This window comes from Manacus candei, unplaced genomic scaffold (genome assembly GCF_025592945.1).
Source record: "Manacus candei isolate 608988 ecotype Guabito, Panama unplaced genomic scaffold, ASM2559294v1 h1tg000068l, whole genome shotgun sequence".
Lineage (NCBI taxonomy): Eukaryota > Metazoa > Chordata > Aves > Passeriformes > Pipridae > Manacus > Manacus candei.
The window spans coordinates 190,235-212,672 of NW_026138116.1; the positions used below are offsets into that span (position 1 = coordinate 190,235).

Below are 22,438 nucleotides of genomic sequence, written 5' to 3' on the forward strand. Positions count from 1 at the left end.
GGGGCTCAGAAGAGTTGATCATTTGAGTTGCATTCATTTCTTTTTTCCTTTTGCATTTGCAGGATGCTCTGGCCCGCTAGGGATAGAAGGAGGGATTGTGTCAAACCAACAAATCACTGCATCATCCACCCATCGAGCTCTTTTTGGCCTCCAGAAATGGTACCCATACTATGCACGGCTTAATAAGAAGGGTCTTGTGAATGCCTGGACTGCTGCAGAGAATGACAGATGGCCATGGATTCAGGTAACAGATGGAGCTGAGGGGGAAAAAAATCTCCTTGACTCAATTGCCAGTGTCACTTAAGAAACTGATGAAGACAAGTGGTTAATGAACAGCTAGATTCTTATTCACTGTCAGAAACAGGCCTAGGCTAAAAGGGACTATTTAGTTGCAAAACAGTGATAATCTTGATTTTACAAAAGCACGAATCTTTTTATTTAAAAATGTGCATGTGTTCCTTTGTGGCTCTAAATGGGGAAAGCAGGTTTATAAAGGCTGCTTTCAAAGAAGCTACTTTCCACAGATGTTACATTTAGTAGTTGGGTCCTTAGAAGCATATCACAGCAATATCTCACGGTGCAGATGTCTTGATATGTGCAGTCTTCTGTGGGCATCTTTCTAGAGAGCTTTAATGTGGTTTTGGCTGTACCAGAGCCTGCAGGAAGAGCTGGTCCTCTCTGCTGAGCTGCGCTGGGTACACAGGTTAAGTATCATCTGCATCGTAATGGAAGTAACAAGAAGTGTTTTAATTAAGGCTGGAACAGCTGTTAGTTCAGCCACATCCATGGGGCTGAAAAATACAGATTTTCTCATTCCCACTCAAGGGTGTTATTGCTGGAATGATTCAAATGGCGGTACCCTCACTGTGAACTGGATTTCTCTGTGCCCAACAAATTATTTCAGTGGAAGCAGTGAATATGAAGTCCTGTGGCAGTATTTTAATGAAGATAATGATTATCTAGTGATTGCTGTAGCTCTTTGCTTTTATGAGGTTTTCATGATATATGAATTGGCCTAAGCTTTGGCAATTTCAGCTGTTGGTTAATAAAGGTTAGTAAGTTAGATACTTAAGGGAAAACCTTTTGCATTAATTGGGATCGTCGATACGTGAAGAGGATGCTTCCCTTCCGGTGAACATAGGATTTAGCTAAACATGGTATTTGAGCATCTTGTCTGTCAGCACTAAGTTGAACTGTCCATAATGTCTCTCAGGTGTGTCAGACACACTCTACTCCAAGTTACCTTTATGAGCATGTCATAATATTTGTCACATTCAAGTTTTTGTCCTGACTACCACTCATGATTTTTCCTGAGCGGCTCTGGGGAAAAAGCACAAGGGATTACCTGTTCATTTTTCTCGTTTGGAGAGCAGACACAAAGTGCTGTTTGATGAAGTTTTCTGGAACTGGGGTGATGAGAGTGCTGAATTTTGTCAGTTCTGGAAAACAAAGCCAGTGTTACTATTTGTTATTTATTGCAGAGTGAAAACACAAAGGCCCTTCAATGTATCTTAAGTCAGTTTTCATCCGTAAAGACCAGAGGGGTTAGGAAGTCTAAAATTTATACATTGAGAAAGAACTGGAAAAAGTAAGGCTAAGGGACTCAGACAGAATTATTTCCGCAGGAGCAGAAAGCTAATGTGACTTTAATGGATAATGAAAATGTCAGCATTACAGTAGCTTTTGGGCTTCTTTAGAGAATGGGCTTTATTAAATGAGCTGGGGAAAAAAATTCAAAATCATTTAGCACTGAACTCCATCTTTTTCTGGGAGATGAACTGGATGGGCATGTCTGATGGTCTCACGCTTCTACTGATGTTTACACTCGTCAAAGCCGCAACCCACAGTGGAGGCAGCTCCCAGACCCCTGTGCAGGTGTGTATCCAAACCAGACTTGGGTCTGCCTTGGGCTTTGCTCCCAGGAAAATCTTCCCTTTCCTCTTACCTGGGAGGGACACTGGGCTGATGGAGAAAATGTGTCTATAAATCTCAGCCCACGGCATCAGATCTGAACAATTTTTTCTTTTTTTTTTGGAGTCAATGGATCAAATCTAAGTAATCCCTATTCCATACAGGTTATTCTGTAATTTTGACAACTATAGTGTGTAAGGATTTTCTAGAAGCGTTAAGTGGTATGATTAATGTATTCTAAGCAACAAGCAGTTCCTTTTTTTTCTTCTCACTTTTCTTGCATAATAAACTTGGTCTATAATTTTCACAAAACCTGCCAAATATTTTTTCTATTTTTATTTTTTATTTTTTTTTTAGTTCCCAGCAAAATTAAAAGTACTCTGTAATTTCAGAAGAGAGCTTTAAATCTTAACAGGATTTCTTTCTTTCCATTTCTGAAGACTTTTCTCTTTAAAACACCTGGGACCATAAAATATGGAATTTTTAGGGGAATTATACTTGTAGGGAAAAAAGGGCTTTTTAGTGTTCTGCAGGAACCCTGTTTTGATTTGGCAAGGGAACAGAGCTCCACACACTCACACTTTATACACTGCATAGTAATTCTTTACATCAGAGAACTGTTCTTCAAGCATAAAATGAGCTCTAAGAGACAAAAACTGCCTGACCCTTATGTGGATGAACAGTTTCTGTTGAGGGAAGAGGAGAAGCAGAAATCCTACAACTTGTTTTTGCACAGGTTCTGTGGTAGCCAGGGAGACACTTCATCAACGTTTGTGGAGGGTTGCAAAACAGTCAACCCGCTCTTGATTTGGGCTAAATTACCAGCTATCTTCCTTCTGGTCTGGTGGGAGAAAAAAACCTCTGACAAGTACCTACTTGAGTTTTTACTTTATGCTGTCACCAGCTCCTCCCCAGACCCTACTGTGAGCAGCCTGCACATCGATCTTTTCCGTGCTGCTCCCAGTGACAAAGAAGCTGGTCCACAGGAAAGCATGAAAAATGGTGTACATGTTTGGCAGAGATAAAGTGGGAAAAGTTACAAAATCAGAAAGTCTCTTTTTGGGAAATGTAAATGAACATTTAGCTTAGTGAACCTGAAGCAATAACCTGTTCTTGTAGTTTCCAGTGCTAGATAAATTCTAGGGGAAACTGTGTATAATTGGCAAAGTCAGGCAAAGTATGATTATGTGCAGGTCTGTAGCTATTTTTGCCTTGATCCATCATTATCAATTTTCTTTATCATTTAATTTCTTTATTTATATGCAGCCTGGCAAATAAAAGGTTTGAGTGCTTTGCTTAAAACTCACTTGTAATAAGTGCATAGCTTTTTTGCTCTAATCTTTCAGGTGTCTGATATACATGAATTAGTATTCAATTTCATTTTCCTGCATTCTCCCAATGAACTGAAAATTGAAATTACCATTTTAAATTTACACTCTCAGAATGTAATTAGTAATGGCACTACAATGCTTGTAATTGGCTTGTGATTTAAAGGGTCAATGTCCATGGTTTCAAAAGAAAATTAAAGTCAGTCATACCTGCCTTTTAAAGTTCTGCTGGCCTCTGTTTCTCCTCACAATTTGGCTGGAATAAAACAGCACCTGTGTTCTGCTTACCACTTTCTTAGTGGTATTAAAATCCCATGCTTTTATTGATGCCAATATTTTGCCCCCAGAAAGGCATGAACAGAAAAACTGCTTAGAGACAAAGTTTGTAGCCTTAAGTAGCGAGGTATGTTTATTTCACGGGCCTCCGGAGTGCCCGGGGAACGGTCAGGTTGTCCTGGAAAAACCGCTCCACCTTCCCGGTGAAATTACAGGATTTTTTACAATTTTTACGAGTGATTGCAACATATTTACATACATATTCATATAATTGCAACATCTAGTTATAATATTCATAATAGGCGGAGTCTAGGCGGAGTCTGTGGTGTGGTCTTCAATTTAGGGAGAATCTAGGAGGGTCGTTCCTGTTCTTCATCCTTATGAGGCCCTGGCCCAGCCTCCATCATCTTCATGATCTTTTCAACTTTCTTGGTTTTGGCAGACTCCATGGTGAATTTTGCAAGATTCTTAGACCCAAGCCCCCATTTCGCCCCTTATCTTACTTAAGTTAGGTGTGTGTGCATTCTTCCAGTGCACAGTACCACCTAATCTCTAAGTTCTGGCAGTACATCCTAGCTAAGTATTGGCAAATTCTTTGTGCTCTTGTTTATACCTATATTCTGATTTTAACTCTCTACCTTCTTTCTAGGCCTTGTCTGGCCTCATTATTTTTCATTACTTTGTCCTGAAATATAACCAAAATGGTCACTTTACCTTGTCCAGTAATGAGTCATTTTTGTCAACTCTTTTTTTAAAAGCAGCATTTTCTCTTTTCTCTTTTATCCTTTTGCATTTGTGGCTTTAAAATATGTTGGTTTGTTTCATCCTGATTTCACTTCATCCCTACTTATTCCTTGCACACATCTTTATTTTTATATTATTTTTTTTTTTTTATTTAAGGCAGTATGAATCAGAATAGATATCTCCATGGTCAGGATTGTTGATTCTGTTATGTCTGTATCATATCCAAAATCATGAATCGTGAAGAGGATCCCTGCCTATAGGGTGGGGTTTTTTGTTTGTTTTGGTTTTTTTTAAGAGACTACCACCTCTTCTTTTTAAGTATTTTGTGGTCTTTTGGACATGGAAATTGTTTTTACAAGGTGTTAACCCACAGCCACCGCAGATTTGAGCACACCCTACATTTAGAGAATATTAAGAAAATGCACTTACTACAGTGTACCCTGCCATTGTGTAAGAGATGTGATTGAACACCTGAACTGTTGTGGGAGACTGTTGGATACAAATGTTAGTTATTAAATAGAATAATAAGAAATCTATTTTGTTATCTTTCATTAAAATAGCATAAACTCTTTCTCTAGAGACATCAGTGTGATTACGAATGGGTTTTTAAACAAAATATTCAAACATTTATTTTATTATTTTGATAAGTAGAAGGACTCATTTACAAAACAGCTGGACTGCTTGGTTTGGTTGCAGAATCAAAAAGGGGAAGTAAAGTTAGTTCAGGTTGAGTAGTTAGCTTTTTTCCTCTAGTTTTTATTGAATACAAGAATATCCAAAATAATTGAGTTTGGGATTTTTTTCTCCTCCAAGAATTCATCCCTTTCCAGGTCTATTTCACATTTTTGTTCTTTTCTAGGGTCAGTTTTTAAAAGTCAAATGTAATTTCAAAAGGGAAATCTAGAAGTCTTATTTAGAATATATGAAAACAGCATTCTAATTCTTGCCTTTTTCTAATTTATTACCTAAATGGCTTTTCTAAAACTATGTGCTGAGTTTCAGATGAAACTTTATATTCTGAGATACAATAGTTTGATCAAAAAGGTGTCTAACTTCTAATTGGTAATTTCAATATATTTGCATTCCATTCCAAAATAAAACACATTGTGTTCATTTACTTTTACCTGCTCATTGCACTTGTTGTAAATAATATTTTTTGCTTTTTTCAATAATTTTTCACAGTTTAAATAAAACTTTTTCACCGTGTTTCTTGAAACTGTAAGTAAATAATCTTCCTGCAGAGATTGTTAATAAAAACAGGTGATCTGGGATGGAAAGGAATCTACTCCAGCAGCTTCAGGGCAAAATATTTCCAAAACTTCTGCCTAATTTAGAATTACTTTATTTAGTGTTTTGTTGTTATTGTTTGTGGGTTTGTTGTTTTTCTGTTTAGTTGGTTTCTTTTTTGGTTTTGGTTTTTTGACGTGATTACTGTCAACACTTTTTTTAAAAAAGCCTAAATATACTGTAATATTATTTCTGGTAGGTAGATTTATATTTTTATTCTGTCTTATTTTGGTTTTTACACAACTGTCTCCACACCACTTTTGGTTTCAATTCCACTTCTGGTGCTCAGCCTCACAATTTTGGGGCTTGCAGTCCCATGGTATAATTAGATCTGTGACTATGAATATCACCAACCTAATCATAACTAGTGTAACACAAAAAAAAAGTACTTGTAATAGAAACTTTCTAGGTTCCATCATTGTTACCCTCAAGCAGGAAGCCATAAAGTACTGGGTGTTTTTTTAATCTAAAAAAAAAGGCAAGGAAAAAAAGATTAACAGCTTCCTCATCAAGAGCTTCCAAAGAGCAAGTATACACCAGGTGATAGCCATTTGCTAATGAAATGATAAAACCGAAAATACACAGAGGTCTTGCAGAACATTCATTCAGACATCTGTTGATGAGAGCTCTAAGCAAACTACCATCTGTCAAACCATTCATTTTGTCAAAGTTCATTTCTGTGTTCATGAGTACTGTTGTATCAGCCTCCAAAAATACCTGTTGTCACAGCTTAAATGTTTAATATTACTTAATATAGCTCTCATCTTGGTATAATGTGGCCAGTGAACCTTATGACACACAATGTCAGAGTCATTGCGTATAGTGATGCCCACCACATAGGAAGACTTCACCTGCTAAGTTAAACGCTGAAAAAACTGTTAAAAGTTTTTTGTCAATACTCCAATATTTGACTTAATATCATTGAAGAATTTCCTTGGAGGATATTGAAGAGTGTCAGTAAGTCCCTGAAAGCCCTTGATAGTAGAGAACAGAAACTAATAATGCAAGTGCAGTTGACTTCTCTCAAAACTATCTGTGCAAGTTTAGAGCTGGCTTGTCACCAAGTCTCCAAAACTCAACAACAGAGCCTGGCTTCCCAGAGAGGGGAAAAAAAAAATCAAACATCCAAACTATAGCAATATACATATATATTACATATAAAATAGATATATACAGTGAGAATACTATGTACCTATAACCCCAGAAACCCCAAATAGCTTCCTGAAAGGGAAGAGAGGAACAGAGAAGGGAAAAAAACGACAAAAAAAGGATGAAAAGGGACAGAAACAAAGCAAGTATGCACAATCTAAAAACCCAGTAACCAGCAGACTAAAGAACTGGCAAAATCTCATCACTTCTCTTGAGAAAGCAGGACAGCCAGACCGCGGCCCAGCACTCTCCCCTCATGTGTGGCAGACAACAGCAGTCGATACAGGCCTCAACTTCAGATAAGCAAGACCATGAAGAGATCTACCGTTCTTGAACCTTGCCAGAAGAGAAGAGAGCGAGCTCTCTTATCTACACCTTATTTATACCCAATACTTTCTTGGTCACTACCCTTGTTCCTTCCTGGTTACAAGCTGGTCTCCAGGAAGGCCTAGGGTGAAAACTATCACACTATCCCATCTTTGAACTGCAGGAGTTAGAAGAGGTGGTCAGCTAACCAAAGCCTGCCATAAATTCAGTGACTTCACTGAACTCAATACCAATGTCTGCTCTCAGTATCTGCACACTTAGCTTACAGGCCAAAAATATAATTTATGTACTCAAAGAAGGAGAGAAAACAAAAAGGACGGGGAACCTATTTCTTAGTGTAATCATCCATAAACTCCCTGGAGTCCTATATCTTGATATCTATTTCATATCATATCTCCCAGTTTCATTCCTCGTACACACAAATACCCATGCACAGACATATTCAAACAACTTTTGATTGAAGTTTCAGGTACACAAAATCAGTCAGTTCAGAGTCAGCATCCCCATTGCAACTGAGATTTGATGCTGTTGTGAACACATCCATCATGTGCTCTGTCACCCCGTGTACCAGCTCTCCTTAATTACTCCCTGTAATGTGGATGAAGGGCTGAAGCAACAGGACCTTTAAACACATTATTTCCTGCATCTGTGACACCATCCATTTCAGCTAAATACTTTTTTTTTTCCCACATTTGCCATCCTGATATTAAAAACAACCAAACCAGAAAGTGGTAACACACTGAAATGAACAAGTGTGTCTCCACCTGGTTTCTTGCATCAGTAAAAATGGATGCCCCAGCACGTATGTGGTGGTGCTGTATGAGGATCAGAGTCCCCCTGTTTTGGGGACAGGATCTAAATCTGAAAGATGATACCATGTTGATAGATGATAGTCAAACAGGTCATCTTCTAAACAGTCCCTTTCAAAACTGGCTGAGCAAAGTAACTCTTAGTTACTTTCCTGCTAGACTTGACTTCTAGAAAAATGCTGTTTCAAGCTACCTCATTATAGCTTAGGTTCAGGAAACAAAAGTTCAAGAAAAAGTTAAATCATATGACAGTATATTAGAATTTTTTTTTTGGTGTGGTACGAGACATCTATATACAGAATCCCAGAATGGATCAGGCTGGAAGGGACCACCTCCCTGCTTCAGCAGAGTCATCCCTGATCTGCTGGAAATTTTCTTCCCAGTGCACCCCAACATCCCACTGGCCTTCTTAGCCATAAGGACTTGTGGCTGGGCAGGGACAGTTGGTTGTCCACCAGGACCCCCAGGTCCTTCTCTGCTAAAGTAAACTCATGCTCTTGGCCTCCCCTGGAAATGGCAGTGTGTGTTTGTCATCTCAAAGCCACTTAATTTCAGTCAATCATCAGTTCTATGGACTGAAAAATAGGAGCATATTTTAGTCTTATACTCTTAGAACATTATTCTTCCATGAGTGGTTTAGATAAAAAGACATTGTTCAAGCCTTGAGTCTTTCAAAGAGACTTTTCAAAAATTGTCTATCACAAAACCAAGAAATGTTTCATGTTTTCAATCTAATCTTTTCCCTGACAATTTCTGTAGGAAGAATTTTGAGGAAAAATACATAGAGAAATAAGGGAAGTCTCATGGAAGGGTAACTTTTAGTTATAGACAATAGATAGAGAAATTAATTTCTTTTGTCCTTTGATTCTTAATTACAAAAGACAATGAAAAATATTTTATGAGTATGTTTGTCATTATTCAACAAATACTCAGCCAAGTACTTTTCACAAGATTCAGGAGACATTCATCATCTGAGCCAACCTTTTGTGCTCTGTAACATCTGAGGATGGAGAAATTGTTTGAGTGGCATAATCTTTTAATCTGTCACAAAACCATCTGTCCCCTGTGTGCTTACTGATCTAACTCGTCACTTCTCTTGTGTCCATCTCAAACCTTGGCCTCTCTCCCTGCACAACCAGTCTCATAGCAACTAACAGATTATTCTCAAAGATGGCAATATATGTGGGAAGGATTGTTTTCATACACTCTTGCTTTGCCACTTGTCTTTCTCCCACAAATTTTGTTGTGTTGTGGGCACAGTCTTAACAGTCCTAATTATGTGTAGCATTCCCATCTCAGTCAGAAGTACTAATTACATCTGCAACTTCAACATCCTTTATAAACTGACAACCAAAAAACCCAACAGTGACTAGAAAAGACACTTACAGATATATGGGAAAAGCAAAAGGGTGGTATGGGCAAGGATAATAGGCTGCTGTGGTGACCAGGCTTATTGGAAAAGACAATTTTAAATAAGTAAACATTCATTAGGATGACTTTGACCATGGAAAAAAGGGAGTAAAGTTGTGTATTTTAATACAGGTTGTGCACCATTTGGGAGCACTATTATCACTTGCTGAGTTTATTCTGGTTGAGGAACTAAGTAGTTTCCCACTGTGTTGAGATAAGCTGGGAATGCACAATGCTGTCTCACAGTAGGGATCTTACATGGACAGGGAACTCTGAACTCCTGCATGTTCCATGCTATTTCAGTTTTTGCTTTAGCCCCCATCTTTCAAAACTGAAGCAGATAATTTCTTCATCTGTGCAACAGACTTGTCATTTTCTGGCACATTTCCTCCTTACTTACCATCTGCTTACTTACCTGAGGGACATGGAGGGGTTCAGTCTGAGGAAAAGGAGGTTCAGAGGGGCCCTATTCTTTAAGATTCTTTAGGAGGAACTGACTCTTTTAGAAGTCTTCTAGACATTTTGAGGAAATTCTTTCCAGAAGACATTAGCATTCCAGAGACGGGAAGAGTATTCACAAGTTCAAAGTATATGAAGAAACTAATTATAGCAGTAAACAGCCTTGGTGTTTCTTAGCTAAGCTTAGATTTCAGATAGTTATTATTCATTTAATCAATACATTGGATGTCTTTTCAAACATTAATAATTCTATAATTCTATAATTTCTTGGTCTAAGAAGGTTCATAGGACCTAGATGAAGCCCAGTGAAATCAGATTTGGAAGTTTTTTCAGTTGTCCATTTTAGCTTTGAGAGAAGGTGTTATTTGTCACCAGAGTTGTCAGCAGAACGCATCTGCCAAAGTACCATAAAAGTGGATGGAAAGTATGTTAGAGAAAGTACCTCTGATATTTAAAATTATTGCACAACCATTTTCATTGTGATTTTAATATTGTACCTCATGAATTCACTTCTTTTCCCTGAAGAAGGGGGGTTTCATGTAGCATTAAAAGAAAAGTATCTGTTTGTTTCTGTGACCTGAGTCTGACATCCTGTCTTCTAAATCCTATTGATCAAAGCTATTTTACAAGGGGAAATACATACAGATATTTTCAGACATTCTTATTTACATATTCTTGGACTGATTCTTTAAGAAGTATTATAGACATTCTTGGGAAATTCTTTCCAGGAGACATTAGCATGCCAAAGACAAGAAGAGTATCCATAAGTTAAAATTATATGAAGAAACTAATACTAGCGATAAACGACCTTGGTGTTTCTTAGCTGACCTTAAATTTTAGATAGTTAATACTCATTTAATCAATATCTTGTAAATAAGATGAAATTTTGCAGGGCTATAAACCTCTGAAAGACAAGAGATTGATTATGGACCTCTTCTTGAGATGACAGTCTCCACATGCCAGTATTTGAATAATTCATGTCATCCAGTTAATTGCATTCATAACAACTACCTATGGGGACTAAAATAATGGCTTAATAGGAAGAAGCAATGGACTAAGCAGTTTTTATTCTGTCTAATTATGTAAGCTCTCTGAGGCATAAATTGAAAGTTCTCAACAAAAGGAAAATGAAATAGGTGTTTTTTGATAATTCCCATAACATATGTTCCTCCACATTAGCATTGCATGGGCCAAAAAGCTTTATATTTTTCTTTTCCATACAAGCAGGGTTTAACCTATATTCTGATCTTTTCACAGAGAGACAAATTAAATTAGTGGGTCAATTTGCGTCTCTGATTCAGCATGCCTAATTTGAAGTATGTAAATAAGTCTTATTGAAGATGGCAAAGGTGATGAGTGGCTTTTAGGGGGTTGACTGGGGCTGAGATGTGGTTGAGTACAGTAAAGTTGTGAGAATGTTTGTTATTACCTTGAGGTGTGACAGACTGAAAACAACACCATCAGGAGGATGAGTTTGCAGAGGATCTAATAGCAAAGTTATGAAAAGACTTTGCTGGACTCACATCCACTTAAATGACACAAAATCGTTTGGGATCAGAAACTTTTCTTTAAAGTATTTATATATTAAGTATATATATTATAAATATACACAGTAAAATATTTATATAAAGTAAATATATATTAAAGTATTTAATTTGTTTTTCCTCAGGTACAATTCCACAGTCACATTAGGAATTATTATTTGTAGCAAATGACCCTGTTAGTTCTCCTAGGCTATGAGAAGTCAATACTTTACATTGCACTGTGAACATTAAAAGGTAAAACATGTTGGCTTTTCTCCGTGTAGTTGTCCTCCTTCCAGCATGTCAGCAACAACTGTGGTGCTACCATGGATAAATCACTGTGTTAGCTGAGCTGGGCTCTAGTTAAAACATGTATCACTGCCACTGTACTGACTGCGTTAATGCCCTCAACTAAATTCAGAGCAGCTCTGCTGACGGTGCTGATTAGGAGAGTATCAAAAAGCCACAAACAGGCAAGATAGATGAATACCTTGTGCTCGGGTGTCAGCAGGACTTTGCAACAGGAGAGTCAATAGTAAGTGACCTGCTGCTACCTCCCCACTCCTTATCACGTACAAGTCCAACTCTGCAGTTCCTAACGTGGCATTAGGGTGAAACAGCAACATTCAGCCCTGTTCAGGGGCTCCAGAGCTTGGAGATTGATAAGGAAGCATGAGAGGGAGCTTTAAGACACACTGAATTTCGCAATATTGAAGGAATTTTCTCAGGTTGTTCCTGTCCTGAGTTTATTATAAACATTTCTATTGGCAAGTGTTCCTATATTTCACCACAAAATACTTCCATGGGTGCTTTCTATCTAACCTTATCAGAATTATGACTTTTAAAAAAAAAAGGAGACAAAAAATTAAACTTCAGTCCTTCAAAAACTGATGAGATCATCGGGGAAAGGTTGTTTTAATGCCAGTATAACCTTGATTTCTTATTCAACCTTATTTTTGTAGGAGTAATGGTGAGTAGCAGTAAAAATATATTTACTTTGTGCTAGAAAAGGTGGCAAATTATTTATGGTAATGCTATTCTATCTCATAACTGAAACAGGTAAACACCCTAGTTCTCCATAAAATGTATTCTGTTTATGAATGTAAAACTACATATTAAGTCTCAAAGACCCAAGGTTTCATGAAGGTTTTAATTTGAGCATTTCTAGCAAGCTTGCTCTTATGGATTACTTCAGACAAACCTGTTTCATATGAGGTGTTAGTGGTGTTGTTACTAACAGCGTGATAACGGATGAGGGGAAAATGGTTATGTATTCTGTACAGGCGCATCAGATAGGATTTCTTCCTAGAGGCACTCTGTCTTCTCATCCCTCTTCTCTCCATTACGTAATCATATAGATAAGAGAGGTGCAACTGGGTGGGGTTTTTATTTTTTTTGTCAAGTATATAGCTTCTGCAAACTGAATATGCTGATATTTGACCGCAAATTGAAGAGGGGGATGAACATCTTCCACCTGCCCTGTCCCTAATCCCTACTGTTCTGTTTCATTCACATATTATGACAGTGAATTTTGTCTTTTTTTTTTTTACAGTTCTGAGGTTTGTTAAGCACACTGAGAAGTTATTCATGGTCTCTGTTTTTGGACTCCTTTGGATTCTTTAGAGAAAACAAGCTTCCACATTTAGTCCCAGCTACAAGTCAAGCTGCACACACAAATACAGATTTGCAGGACTGGCTCTGAATTGCCTTTGAAAATGGTGCATTGCAGTCAAAAACATTACTATACCATTGAAAATTGGCTAATAGATAATTAATCCTATAGAATCAGTGCTGACAGCAGTAAACATGGCTCACTGGTTACTTTTTCTCCTCCTTTTGGGAAAGACCATGACTCTGTAACCTGCTGGGATTGTCAAAGTTGTCTAATCACTGAGTTGGGAGGATTGGGCTGGCTGAAAGGAACGAGAATTGAAGACATTTCAGGGACTTCTTAAATTAATGGGAGTTGATTTTATTCCCCAGTTCTTGGGCACACCCTGCACTCTTGGGTGAATTAGGTCCCGTGGAAGTTACTGGACGCAGGAGACTCCTCTGAGCTGTTGCTGAACAGGGGTCCATGAACAGAGGTCAAGTGTCAAGTCCGAATTCATTGCTCTCAAAATAACCCTAAATTTTAAGTAGGGCTGATAAAAGTGATCAGACTCTTATTTTTCTTTCTTCTTTATTTTCTTTAAGTAGATTCTTCAAATGTCTATGCAAGTATCTTCTTCTTACAATGTCTTTACTGTGCATTACTGCCTGAATTACTGGGGTAAACCTCTCAAAACACTATTGATCTTCCATCATCCTTGATTTTTGTCCTGTTCATTTAGGTAATGATAAAGGATCCTTAACAAGTAAATAAGCTATTACCTTTTCTGAAAAGATATGTTAAGCTCTTATTCTTGTCCTGGTGACTTTCACCTCTTTGTTTTAAAACACAGTCACCCGTGTAATTAAAATATATGACTTTCTATCTGAATCTGTTTTTCTTCTCAATGGCCACAGGAAAACAACTTTGGAAAACCTTTCACTGCTAAAAAAGGTAGTTCATATTTCTTCACAGCTTCCTACAGAAGTACATTAAGTAAGAAAGATTTCATCACCTGCTTCATTGTAGTCATTGCCACAGTTGTAATATTGCAATTTTTACTGTGCTCTGGCTTGAAAAATTTAAAACACATAAAAGAACCCAAAGACCCAAAGGGACAGTTAATTCCTGGTGTATCTGTATGCACTGAAAGGAGCTACCAGAGCTACCACGAACATGACATTAGTCTAGTGGGGACTTCTATATAAGCAAACCAAAGGTATCTGGAAGCATTTCACACACCTCCTTCACTGGGATTTTCCTTGGAGGATGGGTACTGATCAAGAATTCCTGTGAAAAGAAAGGTTCTCTTTGTATGTTTATCCGGATGTATATTAAATGATTATTTAAAAATTAGATTTTTTTTCTTTCATTTGCATGATTATCTGGCCAAATCTTCCCTTCATTCAGTATGACTTTTTTTTTTTTTAGAGTTTCAACTACAGTGTGAAACTCTTTGACAGATTACTTTTGGGTGGGGTTTTTTTTGTCATTGTTTTGCTTCTGAAGTGCAGTGGTTTATTTCTTGTGCATTGGATGTGGAGACTGGGGTGTGGAAAGGAGCCAGTGTGGGAATAGATCATCCAGTTGTTAAAGCCATGGTTTCATTACAAAATTACTCTCTATGGGTGAACAAGAGGGAAAAGAATCCCCATAAGTTCTCATCCGAAAAAACTCCCCAAGGTTATCATCTGGAAAAAGAAAAGTTTGTGGTTAAGCTGAAAGAATATTAGTTAAATGCATCACTGGATCACAGAAAATTTATTTGGTGTTGCGTGATATCTTCCTTTTCCAATTAAGTGAAATGTGAAGTTACTATCAGTCAGCAAATAATCAATGGCTGGTTTCTGTTTGAGTGTGCTTTCTAATTTATTTTTGGAGATGGTATTCACTTCATTATTAGCAATTTTGTAAATGCATGAAAAATTGGTCTACTTACCTATTTATTAATATTCTGAAATTCCATATAGAGAGTGAAATATGCATAAGAGACTTCCATAAATCTTTAACTGTTTACTATTCCATGTTAAATATATTTTTTATGTAGTTATGGGACTGATAGTCTCTATAGCTGTCCTTTTACAAATATAACATATTTGTTTGGGTTTGCTTTCCCCCCTGGGAGACCAGTAACTAGGGAAAAGAAGGTTTCCAAGACTGTAAAAAGTCATGGATCTCTTCTAATTTATACCTGTCTAAAATCCTGGCATGAGTCCATTCTCCTCACTAGAACTGAAAATGTTCCTCAGCTTTCCCTAGCCTGTGGGAAAGATCCTGTAAAAAAATCTGATCTTAAATAGGAAGCTTTTCCTCTCTCAGTGAGTCTAAACCTCGAAAATAAGCATTGTTTTTCAGAAGGTTTATGAGTGTTTATTAATTTCTTATGGGGAGAGCTATGATAAAACTACACCAAAAGCCAACTATTTCAGAGAAGCCGCAGAGAAATAGCCAGACTTCCTCCTGTTTCCCACTGTGTGCACAGTGAGATATTGAAACACTGAAGTCTGGTAATCTTGTATCCTTAATAGAGGTTAGATTATATTGCCAAGGGGAAGAAAGTCTTCAGACCACACTGCAAAGAATAAAGAGGTTAAGGTGTTTGGACAGCAGATACCTGATCTGTCTCCAAGTCCCCATCTGCCTGTGCTGGGACTGCTATTCCCAACAGTGGTGATTGCACTGGACCAGCTTCACTAATTGGGGAGCAGAGATAAGACTCATTTGGAGGAGGATGTTTGGACATTTGGAGTGCTAATGCTGTTCAATCATTATTTACCTGGGCCCAGTTGTTTGCTCTCCAGTATTTCCATTCACCTCCTCTTATCACACACCTTCACTCAGCTCTCATGATGTGACAGCTCTTTGTTAAGCTTTATTTGGTGCAAAAGTTGCAGATCTCAGCTGCCCACGAGGGGTAGAAGTGCAGCTGCCACCGATTGGCTCCATCACAGGGACGAGGCTGACAGTGACAACATTTTTTGGTTTGAATACCACATTCTGAACTTTTGGGGAATATAGTTGACTTACCATGTCCATAGGTGGATAAAGAAGTCAAAATTAAGGTTGGTGGAATACTGTTGAACTCTTCATTTGTTGATTCTGAACATCTTTATTTTGTCCTTCAAAGTATTGCCATCGGCTCAGACAAGTACACAGGGCATGTTTACATCCACTGATTGATATTTTGCTATTGACTGTTTTAAGATTAGCATTACAACCTTGATCTGTAGATATATGAATTTTCAGTGAGAATCAAGAAAAAGTATACTTCTTTGCTTTCAGAACTTCCATGTATCTTCACTGTCACAAAGAAATTTTGCCTGAATTTAACTTAGGATCTTTTGTATGGTATTGTAAATTGGCTTCTAATAGATCAGAAGATGCAGCCTTTGGTAAATTATCACTTTATTGCATTTACTTTTCAGGAAGGAAATATATATAGCAATATCCCAGTAATTCACCAATAATATTCTGTATAACCACAATATATGTATATATATATGTGTACACATACACATGAAATAAGCATAGTCCAGGCTTTTAGTTCAGTTTTTTCCATTCATTGTGTGCATTTGTGCATCAAATTAATGAAAGACAAAAGGAATTAATGCAAGTATAAAAACAGTAATTTAAATGATACAGCTATGCTTTTTTCTGTCATTTAAGAAAGGAAAGAAAAGAAGAATCAAAAGAATCAAGGATCAGAATTGTGCCTCTCAGATGCTTAGTGATGAAAATGTACTGTTATTTCAGATAAACCTGCAGAAGAAGATGCGAGTCACTGGAGTTATAACTCAAGGTGCCAAGAGGCTTGGGAGTCCAGAATACGTAAAATCTTATAAAATTGCATACAGTAATGATGGGAATTCTTGGACAATGTACAAAGTAAAAGGCACAAAGGAAGATATGGTAAGATTAAGTCATCTGTATCTGAATATCTCTTATGTTTTAGCTGCCTTTAGAAGTATGAGGCGTCAGTGTTACATAAGCCTAATTGCCTGGAAGTATGATATAGGTTTCATTATCATTATTTTTCTCTGAATTAAAAAAAAAAATAGCATCAACAAATTTACATTTTCTGTTTGCTAAGAATTTCTTATACTTTAATTGATGGTTTTATAAATACTATTTCCCCAAGCTAGAATAATCCTGTTTATTACACTTAACTGATTTTCATTTTAATTAGTTTACCAGTAATTACTCATTACTCTGTTTTCAATTTAGTTTTATTACAATGGCAGATTAGCATTAACCCTTGAACACATAGAACCCATTCATCAATGCTAATCTCTGTGCTGCACAAACGTATCATCCAGTGGGATGTGTGCGTATACAGTTTACAGTTACCAATTATTTTTGATGGAGTCATGCATACAAAGGAGCAAAAAAACCCCTTTACTGTGTAAGTTTACATAGAACTAATGCACTGTGAAGTATTACACATAGCTTCTCTATTAGGAAATTAAAATGCTGTGTGAGGAGGTATATAATGAGGGAAGAAAACACAGTACAAGGATATCTGGTTAGAGTGAGGAGTGAATAGAAGAATGCTGATAGGTTTAATTCAGCACCCCCTGTGATCAGTGGGAGGGTTACAGTCACTTCAGCGAGAGCTGGATCATGTTCTTGAACTTGAGGGGGAAAAAAATAAATGCCAATCAGCGTAAATAATTGCAGGCCAGATTGAATTGAGACTATTTAATACACTAATTAGAGAAGAAGGCATAATTTAGTTGCATTAATAGCTTCAGCTTCTGGGACTGACAAGATAGAAGCCCTGGTTTAAAGATGTCATGATGTGACTCAAAGGCAGGACATTTTGCTTAAAAACTTGTATCGGGCGCTAGAGATGCTGAAACAGCTGCTATTTGGGAAAAGCTTGCAGGGGCAGTCAAAACAGACACTTTTGAGACATGAAAATTAACTGAACGTCCATCAATCCTCCTGGCATGTTTTTGTGAGTGTGCTATTTCGTCACAGGTGTTCCGTGGGAATGTGGACAACAACACCCCTTACACCAACTCCTTCACCCCACCCATCAAGTCCCAGTACATTCGGCTGTACCCTCAGGTGTGCAGGAGGCACTGCACACTGAGAATGGAGCTCCTGGGCTGTGAACTCACAGGTGGGGTTCCTGCAGTCGTCAAGCACCGGGCAGGTCTAAACTGTGCACTTGTTTTGTCCCTAGTGAAACGTAGTTTCGTTTGTGCCTGTTTGTCCACACAGTTACTCACCTCTTTTTCTGTGCGTTATACAACCAGCAACACTTAGCTAAGCGACGTCAGTGACAACTGTAGGGCAGTAAGAGTAGTAAGGCAATGTTGTGTCAGGCTAATAACGCTTGGTAAATTTTTCTGTGCACCTCCAGTCATACGTGACCTAGACAAGCTCGTTTATGACAGTTTTAGTGAGTGTCAATGGATATCAGTACTCGTAATGTCCCACACCGAGCAGACCGCGAGACAGGGAGTCTCTAACTCAAAGGTGCACTCAGCACAGCCTAAACAAAGGGTTGAAAATGGTTCCTGAGACTCTAGAGCTGGCTGTACATTGGAGCAGCAGGGATCGAACCTGACATGGGTAATTAATTCCTCCTAGCTTCTGGGTGACACCACCAGTGTGCTCTGTGACACCCTCCAGGGGACAAACATACTTCCACTGCCTTCTAGGACCACTCAAAGTGCAACAAGAAACATTTGACTGGGCTGCTTTAATCAAGATTTCAGTTTGGATTTGTTCTGTGGATTTAGCAGGAGCAGGGATTGCATCTTGCAGCTAAAAGTAATGAACAATTGGAGCCAATATAAACCCTCTTAAGATTCGTAGAGTGGGTCTGAAATGTAAAGCCTGACCTCCAGCCACTTTCTACATGAACCATGTTCTCTTACAAATTCAGTAAAGCATGTAAATTTTTTATATTTTTCAAGAGATAAACCTTTTACTGGTAGGAACACTCCACTGAATTCATTTAGGAATGATTTTTATGTGGCTGCCTGCTTACTGTACAAACAATAGTCATCCAGTTCACGAATGATACATCAAAACAGCTGGAGTTAAATAATTCTCAGTCCTCTAGTGGCATCAAAACCAGATTCAGAAATGAAAAGTTAATACATTAATCTCAGTGTAGCCCTTTTCCAATACAGATAGGTTTAAAAGTAAATAGAAATTTCTGTCTAGCTGCTTTAGTCTATTAGATTTATTTTTTTATGTCTTCCATTTCTGGAACCACAATTTAGAGTAAGTCCTTGCCAGAATGACCAGGAATTGTTTTGCTCAAAGAACTGTGAAAGCCACTGCAGTGAATTCATTTCAGTGGTGTCCTAACAGTTTCAAGGTCATCATTTCTTAAAACTGTGGGCAGCCAGCGCTCAGCAGAACAATTTCAGCCTTACTGAAAGAAGAGTAGAATTATAGAGACTAATTTGCTCATAATTCCAGGTGGCCTGTCTTGGACAGAAAAGCATTTTGAGAGCTCTGGCTTCTTTAACATGTCCTGGTGTTAGAGGAGGGGGTCACTGCTGAACAGAGGGAGACTTGAAGCACCAGATCATCATAAAAACTAATTCTTTTTTAGGACAAACTTCAACAAAATATTCAATACAATCTGCTTTAGTCTCATAAATAGATTTACTCACGAGGACCCACAGTCAGACCTTATTGAAAACCACAATCAATGCTAGTGGAGTTGGCCATCAATAAATTAGACATTAATTTTCATGGCCTTGTGTTCCTGCCTCGCTTGTGTTTTGCACATCTCTGTGTCCTAAATTCCCTTCCCTACATAGAGTATTGATGTGAGGAGAGAAACAGATCACAGCTACTGTTTATTAGAATGCCTTTATTCATTAAGCTGTTATTAATAGCTGCGGCATGAAGCTGCTGTTTTAAAAACAGATCACTGTTCGCACAACACAGTTGCTTACTCATGGATTCAGTCACAAATTCAAACATCCATGTCCATGCAAGCAGTCCCTACCAAATGCTATTAATAATCATGTATGTTAGTGCCTATGCACCAATTCAGCCAACTCTTGGTGTTTTGGCTTTCTCAATTCTTGCAGAGGGGTGTTGGTCCCAAGAACTTGAACACCCTTGTGATACCCACAGCATCTCCTGAGTGTGTAACTTTCATTTTCTTTGGGCATGTTGTTCCCTGGTAACTGTTTCTCTGTCTTGACAGTATTTATAGGTACCATTTACACAAAGCTCACACAAAAGGGGACTTCGTAACACCTACATTTAATACCACATTCCCCTTTCCTTGTTTGTCCTCAGCACTATCTAATCTGAAAAGGAATCCTATGGTCATTATATCAAGGCCAGGTTGGATGGGACTCTGAGCAACCTGGTCTAGTGGAAGGTGTCCTTGCCTTTGGCAGGGGGTTGGAACTGGATGAGCTTTAAGATCCGTTCCAAGCCAGGCCATTCTATGATTCATTAACATGAAGAAAAATTGTAAAATCTCTCAATTTTTAGAAAAGAAAAATATCACAGTATTAATCAAAACAAATTCACCTTTGCCCTCAAATAATTGACATATGCTGCTTTTGCCAATACTATGTGAATTTTTGTCGAAGATGAGATGTATGCAGACCTTTGCAAGCACATCCCTCTGTGAGCTTGCCTTCATTACATTGAATATTTAAGATTTCCTTCGAGGGTTTGAGTTTTCTTGAAAGAAGAGCTAGATTAAGGTCATGGTACAGAATTCAGGCTGAAGAGTAAAAGATTGTACCCTTGGGAGAGTCAACAATCCACACACTACAAAATTGAAAGAATTGAATTCTTTCAATTTTCAGATGCTAATCCATACTCATCCTCATTAATCCCCTGCTTCTGTTTCCCCAAGCCAGACCAAATAAGAAGTATAATAAGATAAAACTAGATAGAATTAAACATACAGAGGTATCAGGTATAATTTATCACAGATGGAGATATCCAAAGCATCTCAAACATTCTTAGCTAAGATGCTCCACTGGGCATAAGCCATAAGTATGCCTGCATGAGCTCTCACAAACTTTAACAGGTGGTAAAAGTGTGAGTGGAAATTGAATTGTCATGTCACAGGGACATGGCAAAGCAAATTGAAAGATTGAAAGATCTCCTCCTCCTCCAGTGAGGAGGAGATGTCCTGGGAAAACATAAGCATTATTGTAATTGCATTTCTGTGAGATATAACTGTCTGTAGACACAAAGTAGACCATCCAAATTGTCATTGTCTACTGCTGTTGAAGTTGGGAAAAGACAGGGTGTGCTGTTGCTCTCTGTGACACAGCACCAAGGCATTTTACTGCCACCCATGTGCATCATGTTTGTCTCTTCTGGTTCCTGTTGCTCTTCTCACTTTCTCCTGTTACCTTTAACAACTGTCTTCCCACTCCCTCTGGGGCCACGGAGGAGGCAGGCAAGTGTAAAATCCCATTAATTCATGCACGCATGCACAGGCAGACACAGCTGTTGTTTCATAGATCAATAATAGTGCTCAGAAAAGATAGAACTATTTTTGATGGTTTGGGCCAGCACTGAAACACAACTTTGACAGCCCCTGTTTTTGTGTCAGGAGCCTCCTTCAGGTTCCTGGGATGAAACATCTCTGCTGACAGCCCTTGTGATCCTGGAGTGATACTTCAGAATTTAATAATAAGGAAAGTCCTTTTCTAAAGCAATAGATTAATCTGTCTCATTTGTATTATCAATTGCTCCCTCCTACTCCCAGGAAAATTGTTTTGTTGTTGTTTTGAACTAGGCAGTCCATTCTACAGACAAGGCTGTGCAATTTCATTTGTACACTGAGAATCAGTTCTGAAAGACTGGTTTTTTTTAAAAAAATTTAACTGCGTTTTCTCACATTTCTAATTTCTTTGTTTGACTTTTTAAAAAATTTAATACAAAACATCAATATTCAAAATTTAAATACAGGACATACTGCATTAAAGATGTTAACATAATGTTAACATTATGTGTCTCTAGTAACGTGTATTTGCTCCTGCTGTTAGCTGCCTATGAAGGGCCTATGGTCTTAAATTCCTGATTGAATCTTTTCATAATTCCACTTAATTCTGTGTTTTAAACCTATGGGAGAAACACAATGTAGAGTCTTTGACTAAAATGAGAAAACAGATTTTTTTTTTCCTGTTTTCATGGAGAACAGAGAAAGGAGAAGCCTAAGATCTATATTTTGCTACAACCAAAATAATTCAATTATGTGGGATGTCCACAAACAAATAAACCATTAACTCTTGATTTCTCTTAAGTTATAATTTCCAACTATTCTTCGTCCTTCACAGTTGTTTTTCTGTGGCCTTCCGCTCCTTCAGTAGGTTTTTGTGCTTTCTAGAATTTTAACCAGATGTCAAGTAATTTAGAGGTGTAAAAAATCTCAGTATTGTTAACATTTTACTTCAGCAGTGGCTTCATGAAAAATTAATATTTCTTCAGTAGACAAACACATGGTTGAAGCAGGGTGACATAAAAGCATGAGAATATCAAGTTGAACAAGGGGAACAGTAGGAAGCTGCTGAATGGGAAAATAAAAGCAAGATAAGCAGAGACAAAATTGTCTTTTCAGTTTGTTTGTCTTCATAAATTTGTGCCAGGATAAGATAAGTTGAATTCTCTATC

At 37.8% G+C, this 22,438-nt stretch overlaps 1 protein-coding gene across 3 annotated transcripts in view; it reads left to right on the plus strand.

Annotated features, from left to right (window-relative positions):
- The window catches only part of EDIL3 (EGF like repeats and discoidin domains 3), a 235,942-nt gene that overhangs the window by 164,238 nt on the left and 49,266 nt on the right, over nt 1-22,438 (plus strand). For all 3 annotated transcript variants that reach the window (XM_051806767.1, XM_051806769.1, XM_051806768.1), the window contains 3 exons: nt 63-244; nt 16,568-16,723; nt 17,795-17,939. In XM_051806767.1, coding sequence (XP_051662727.1) covers nt 63-244; nt 16,568-16,723; nt 17,795-17,939 — 483 coding nt within the window. The remainder of the gene's footprint in view (nt 1-62; nt 245-16,567; nt 16,724-17,794; nt 17,940-22,438) is intronic.